General features: G+C 27.5%; 2 protein-coding genes and 1 pseudogene across 3 annotated transcripts in view; 2 read left to right on the top strand and 1 right to left on the bottom strand.

The window, feature by feature from the left end:
• The window catches only part of LOC108748983, a 1,561-nt pseudogene extending 1,292 nt beyond the window's left edge, over positions 1-269 (top strand).
• Positions 1-2,483, top strand: part of LOC108748981 (glutathione S-transferase omega-1-like) — a 4,031-nt gene extending 1,548 nt beyond the window's left edge. The window contains exons 1-6 of one of the 2 annotated variants that reach the window (XM_018487445.1): positions 894-994; positions 1,166-1,323; positions 1,445-1,609; positions 1,686-1,818; positions 1,965-2,080; positions 2,335-2,483. In XM_018487445.1, coding sequence (XP_018342947.1) covers positions 970-994; positions 1,166-1,323; positions 1,445-1,609; positions 1,686-1,818; positions 1,965-2,080; positions 2,335-2,457 — 720 coding nt within the window. In that variant the 5' untranslated portion in view covers positions 894-969 and the 3' untranslated portion in view covers positions 2,458-2,483. Of the gene's footprint in view, positions 1-893; positions 995-1,165; positions 1,324-1,444; positions 1,610-1,685; positions 1,819-1,964; positions 2,081-2,334 lie in introns of those variants that run through there. The other variant, XM_018487446.1, reaches the window with a different exon arrangement.
• A 1,953-nt stretch (positions 2,484-4,436) lies between these two features.
• LOC108748880 (neprilysin-1-like) overlaps positions 4,437-6,422 on the bottom strand; it is a 12,012-nt gene continuing 10,026 nt past the window's right edge. The window contains exons 14-15 of the mRNA XM_018487276.1: positions 4,901-4,977; positions 4,437-4,805 (exon numbers count right to left, since the gene is read on the bottom strand). Of these exons, the coding sequence (XP_018342778.1) occupies positions 4,706-4,805; positions 4,901-4,977 (177 nt within the window). The 3' untranslated portion in view covers positions 4,437-4,705. The remainder of the gene's footprint in view (positions 4,806-4,900; positions 4,978-6,422) is intronic.

Below are 6,422 nucleotides of genomic sequence, written 5' to 3'. Positions count from 1 at the left end.
AATGTATAAATATCATTTGTTAAAAATAATTCTCTTTTATTTTATATTTATACGTAGCGCGTAATTATATTTGAGTTTGCAATGGATTTTATCATTTACATTCAAAAAAATTAATAATTTATTAATTACCGTCCATTTTCTTTTAGGTGAAATGGGTAGAGGGAATGAAAATCCAGCCGTTTGTTCTAAAATACAGGAGCTTGTATAAAAAAGTAGCAAAATTCTTAGAAGCTCGAAGAGCGAACAATGTTGATTATGATAATATTTAACATGATTTGAAGTTATTAGCTTTTCTATAAATAAGTTTACTTCAAAATAATATGTTAATAACATTTTTCTTTTATTAAGTTCTTATATACATTCTTATATTCAAATATAATCAAATACAAATATAATATATGAATATATTTATAGTAAATGTAATATAAATATAAATAAACCTTATAAACATAATTATAAATAATAATAAACAATCTTCAATACATTTTATTGTGCTGTTATGTAAAATATATATTAGATGCTTTATCATTCGAGATATTTTTGCATTTTACTTTTATACTTAGAGTAACACGACTTGAAAATGAGACTGGATTGAGATTTGAACTAGAAAAAATAAAATAAAATAAACTACTAAAAGATTGATAGCATATTTTTAGGTATTTCAGTTCATAGATTTTAGTTTTTTACAAAAATGAATTTCTTGGATTGTGATATCTCGAATAGGTATCCGAGTAAGAAAATAAATTTTATATTGTCCGCATATTATCCCTTTTTTTGTCAATAATCACCGACATCCTTCTATACACCTGTGTGCGTGGGCGTGGGAGATGGCGCCAGGTGAGGTATTATCGTCCAATAAAACTTTCAACACTTGTCATTCCCTATCATTGAGGATAAGCATCCACGCCGCAGTCGCCGCACCTTAACGATCCACATACAAGACCGTTCATCTGTGAACGGATTATTCAAATGAGTTCCTTACATCTGGCAGATGGTAAGTAATGTGACAGTTGAGTCTATACTGAAAGAAAATTCCTTTATAATGGTATATGTTTATAAAAAGGTGGTAGTATATGAGCAAAGTCATGTGTATCGTTTAATGTCATCGTTAGAGACTCGCATTATGTTGAGTTTTTCTGAATAGAAAATTGAACTTTTGTTTTAGGCTCCGAGAAACCAGCGGAAGTGGAAGGTCAGGCGCGTCTGTATAGCATGGTGTATTGTCCCTTCGCTCATAGAATACGTCTTGTGCTGAGTCTGAAGCAGGTCCCACACGACATTGTCAATATCAACTTGCAGAGCAAACCGCAGTGGTTTCTCGAAGTATGCATCGAGTTATTTTTACAGAGATAATTCAATATGATTCGAATCTACCGAGTTTTCGAAAGAATGACAAGTGTCGACGAGTTTGAATGTATTCTTATGTATGAAAATATTTTTTTAGATTCATCCGGATGGCAAAGTACCAATTTATATAGATTCGGATGGTACAATAATAACAGACTCTGTCGCAGTGGCGAACTATATAGATGAGAAGTATCCTGAGCCTCCTCTATACAACGACGAGACAAAAAGTCGTGATTTAGAACTGTTAGATCACTTCTCTAAGGTATTTATAACGACGTTGAGATCTGATCTTTTCCTGTCCTGAATATAATGTTTTAATAATTGCGTATTCTTTATAGATTATGGATACTTTTGCAAATTGCATATTTGGCAAAGACAAGAGACAGTTTGAAGAGATTCTCACTGAGGTAACGGACGATTTACAAGAATTTGAAGACGAACTTAATGTACGCAAGACAACCTTTTTCGGAGGTTTGTATAAATCCACTGTATATTTTCTTTTTCTCTCTTTATATATCTTAATATTATTAATAAATCATAATTCTTTGATCACTTATTGACTGAATAATAAGCAAATATAATCTTTATTGTTATAAGAATTGTATCTTTTGTTTTAGGGAGTAATCCAAATATGTTAGACGTTCTAATATGGCCTTGGTTTGAGCGTGCAAAAGCTCTGAATGTACTTTACAAACAACGTGCAAGTCTTGACAAGGAGAAATTTCCCCGTATTGTAAGCAAATAAGTATATCCAGTAATAGTATTTTCAAATTTATTAACTCAGTTATGAAAATTTTGAAGATTTATTTATTTAGCAATTTTCTCAACACTCATTTAAATTCAGTTCTGTAATGTAACACTGTATGTATATTTATAACAAAATATAATATTTTTTTGTTTATCTACAGAAATTGTATTTAAATTTGTAGTGGATTTTTTATCATTTATGTTCAAGAAAAATAATTATTGCGTTCCATTTTGTTTCAGATGGAATGGGTAGATGGAATGAAAGATCAGTCATTCGTTCTAAAACACAAAGGCTCATATGAAAAGTTTGCAAAATTCGTAGAAGCTGTAAGAACAGGAAATGTTGATTATGACAATCTTTAAACGTATTAATACTATAACAAAATGCTGCAAAGATAAATACAAAATAGTTTGGCATAAATCAACATATTAACATCAGTATTAACATTAATAGTATGTGATTTGACTCACATCTACTATGTATTAATTTTGTTGTACGTTGTTGAATTTTTGTGTGATATTTTTTATGTTATATTTTTTATGTGACATTTTTATATGTGTTAACTTTTTATTTATTTTTATATGTTAAATTTAATACTTATTTTAATTTTTTTTAACATATTGTGCCATATAACTGCACTATTGTAGTGTAATATTTTAATCCTTTATTTATTTATAGCTATGTAGTACAAAATAAGTCTATATAACAAATGGCCTGTACTTTGACATTAAATATGAGCATTTTAACGTTAAGTGTATAATTAGGTGTAATATTAAGCATAATTATTATGCATTTTAACAGGGCACTAACTAAATATATAGCTGTATATTATAATTGTTGCAATTTTTGTTATTATAAAGCAAATCAACATTTATATAATGTGTTAATCTCTTGCTACTAATTTTTTAGTAACACAAAATACTCATTTTCTTATGTAATTCTTTAATTTTTGTGATAATTTTTGTTTTTGTATTTTGTTTCTATAGGATATCGTCTTAAAATTCCGAACGGTTAAAATATACATATTTATGTAATTAATATTTGAATACATAGAAATAATATAGAAGAATCGAATTTCTAAATTAAATAATAAATCCATCGTTTGCCCCTTTCTTACTTATATTATTAAGTATAGGTACTTATTTTATGAACTTACTGTCTTATTTAAGATAAAATTAAAAGATTATGGAATAAATATCATCTCATCAATCAAATGTTTTCAGTTAAAACATGTTTAATAGATCTAGTACAAACTGTTTTACTTTTTGCGACAAATACGAACAATTCAAGAGCAAGCAATCAGCATATATGACATATTTCCTTTTTGCAGTTTCGTTCAAAAAGTATAGAGTGCCTAAAGATATTTTCAACGTACAAACTTATTTTTGCTATATCGATGGCATTACCAACAAAAATGAATTTGCCAGAAATTCAAAGATATTTGATATACATATATCACAGATTTTATTCCTATCGTACATATATATGTTACTTTTATATATTATATTTTCCAGCACCATAACAATATTTTATTAATATTTATTGCATTACGTATAGTTGCTTAGTGTATGTAAATCCAATTTTTGTTGCTAACGTCATTATCGCAGACCATCGATCTATTTATTTATGCGCTCCTTATTTTACTTATTATTACGATTCGTTATAATTCATTATAAATGTAAATTAGTGTAGATCTTTACAATTCGTTGTAATTGTGGTATCTCTCAAGCCACTACTACGGTCGTTTCAAATCGACACAATTGGCTACAATTTGTTACGTCATTAATAAATTTTTTCACAGCATTCACGGGCGGATAACAATTTTTTGAAATCTAATTTTAATAATTATTTTTATGAATTCTATAGGAACTATAAAAAACAAAAAGCTACGTATAACGCCTTCTTATCCTATGTAACAATGTTAAAAAAAAACAACGATTATCTTTGATTAGATTTATATTCTGAAGCTTTTTAGCAATTTTGAAAGTCCAAAAGTTAACCCATTAACAGTTAACATCTCACTTTTAAGATAAAATTTAAGCCCACTGAATAATATAAATAATTTTTTAATTATTTTAATTTTTTATCTTTTCAAAAATAATTTTTATTAATATTGTTGTGAATCAAATCAATAACAATATATTTTATTTTATTTTATTTTAGAACTTACTCGTACTATATTTTTACGTCCTCCACAGCTTAAAAAAACGAGTGCCAGAACACATTTTACTTTCTTTTATCTTAAATCTAATTTATAAGGCAAGAATTCAAGAAGGGAATTTTTCAAGTGTAAGCTCAATAAGAATTATTTAATGATTCTAGAATTAAGCTGATACTTTTTTCAAAGAAAGGAAAATTGTAATATTAAACTGTTTGTATTGCAATTATGGCCTTTTATGAATTAAGTGTTATTATAGTCTAGTTTTCATGTAAAGAGGGGCAAATGTCTATCCCTGTAGCATTAATTCTTGCTGCGAAATATGATCCTGAATGATCTTATGATATTGTAATTGTGAAATAAAATAAAGCGAAGTATATATAAGAAGTATATATAAGAACAGCCTGCTACACAATCGATATACATTTCGTATATCGACGAACATGTTACTATCACCAAACAGTGCATTTATTCGGGGGATTCATTTTTGTTCCAAGTGGACAGCGAAACGCCTCTACGAATGCCTGAGAATTCATCATTACACTGTTGACTCTGGAAATCAATCGTCGAACGTATAATCAATCGTACTTTACTATGACTGAATAAAATTTGCACAAATCAGGAAAAATAAGAAAAATATCCAGTACCTTTCAGGATGAGAAACATGATAGTCGAATTCAATGGAGAAAACGTAGGCCTCGAGAGTCGTATTAACACAGTATACCTAAAAACACAATGATCAATACAATTATTTTAACACGAAGTTAATATAAAAAGAAAACAAAAAGATAATGGATAATCTCTTAATTATCTTTGAATACGTTAATTCTTTTGTCACTTCAACAAATATACTTATATTAGTGATATAACAAATTTTATTAATGTAAAGAATAAAAATAAATATAATAAATAGAGAATTAAAAATAAGAATAAAAATAAATATAATAAATAGAAATTATTACACATATATTATACATTATATATAAATAATAATATAAAACAGCTTTAAGATTAGATCTATTTAGTTAATAAAGAAGCATAAAAGCTGAAAATATTGAACATGACCCAATAAAGATCGGAACGTTTTTTATTATCATAGTTATTTTGACAAATAAATGTATTACATATAAAGATATTATTTGCACAGTTGAACTACTTTGGTGAAAATTTTTCTCATAATTTTTATCAGTACAAAATTATCTTTTTAAAAAAAGTAAAAAAAAGCACTAAGAAACGTGCTTCTCGAATAAACCTAAGTATCCTACCCAATTAATAATAGTTTTAATTTTTCTTCAAGGATATTCTTATTGAAAATCTTTTTATTCCAACTCAAGTAACAGCAACTTTAATTCTCCGTCAAAAACTATTACTCCTCGAAAAAAAACTAATGTATCAAATGAAAAACTAAAACCCAGATGCTACAATCTTAATTAATCAAGGTAAATTCTATTAAATTAAAAAGTAATTTTTATACGAATTGGAACATTTTTTAGAAATATTCAGAAAGTTTACATCTTCCCTCAGAATTTTTCATACAAGTGAATTCTGAAATATTGTCTTTGTCTTTATACATTCCCTTGTTTGATTTTCCGACCCATTATTGGGTCATGCGTATCAATTTAGCTTTAGAGAGTTTCTTCGCTTATGTTTTTGCATTTGTAGTTTGCTTATGTAGTTTGCATTCTTATTCCTTAGAGTTTATCTCAACACTCGAGAGAATCTACAGTTTAACGCCGAATCCGAACAGCGAACGCGAAAAATCGCAGGTATAGAGCGCAGATGATCGCGCAGGGATCGAACTCGGATCCACAGATCACGAATCAATCGCACTGAGCAACGAGTCACCGAGCGCCCCAATTCTGAAATATTCTGAAATTTTTATCCCATAATTTTCAAAAAGTATTTTAAAATTTTTTAGATTTAATAACATTTTATCAGAAATTATATACTTACAAAAAATCTTAAAAAAATCTCTTATGATATTTCATAATTAACATATATGAAAAACTTTGAGAAAAGATGTATTATAAAGATGTGATTATAATTTTCTGAGAAATGTTCCAATTTGTATAAAAAATATGAGAAAGTTATGAAATTATAGAGAAATTCTGAAAAATTATATGAAAAATTCTGAGAAAGATTTTCACCAGGGTAGCATTGACTTTTATG

This window comes from Trachymyrmex septentrionalis, unplaced genomic scaffold, assembly GCF_001594115.1.
Source record: "Trachymyrmex septentrionalis isolate Tsep2-gDNA-1 unplaced genomic scaffold, Tsep1.0 scaffold25, whole genome shotgun sequence".
Lineage (NCBI taxonomy): Eukaryota > Metazoa > Arthropoda > Insecta > Hymenoptera > Formicidae > Trachymyrmex > Trachymyrmex septentrionalis.
Note: the sequence above shows the minus strand (reverse complement) of the source record. Positions and strands in the feature narration are given on the sequence as shown.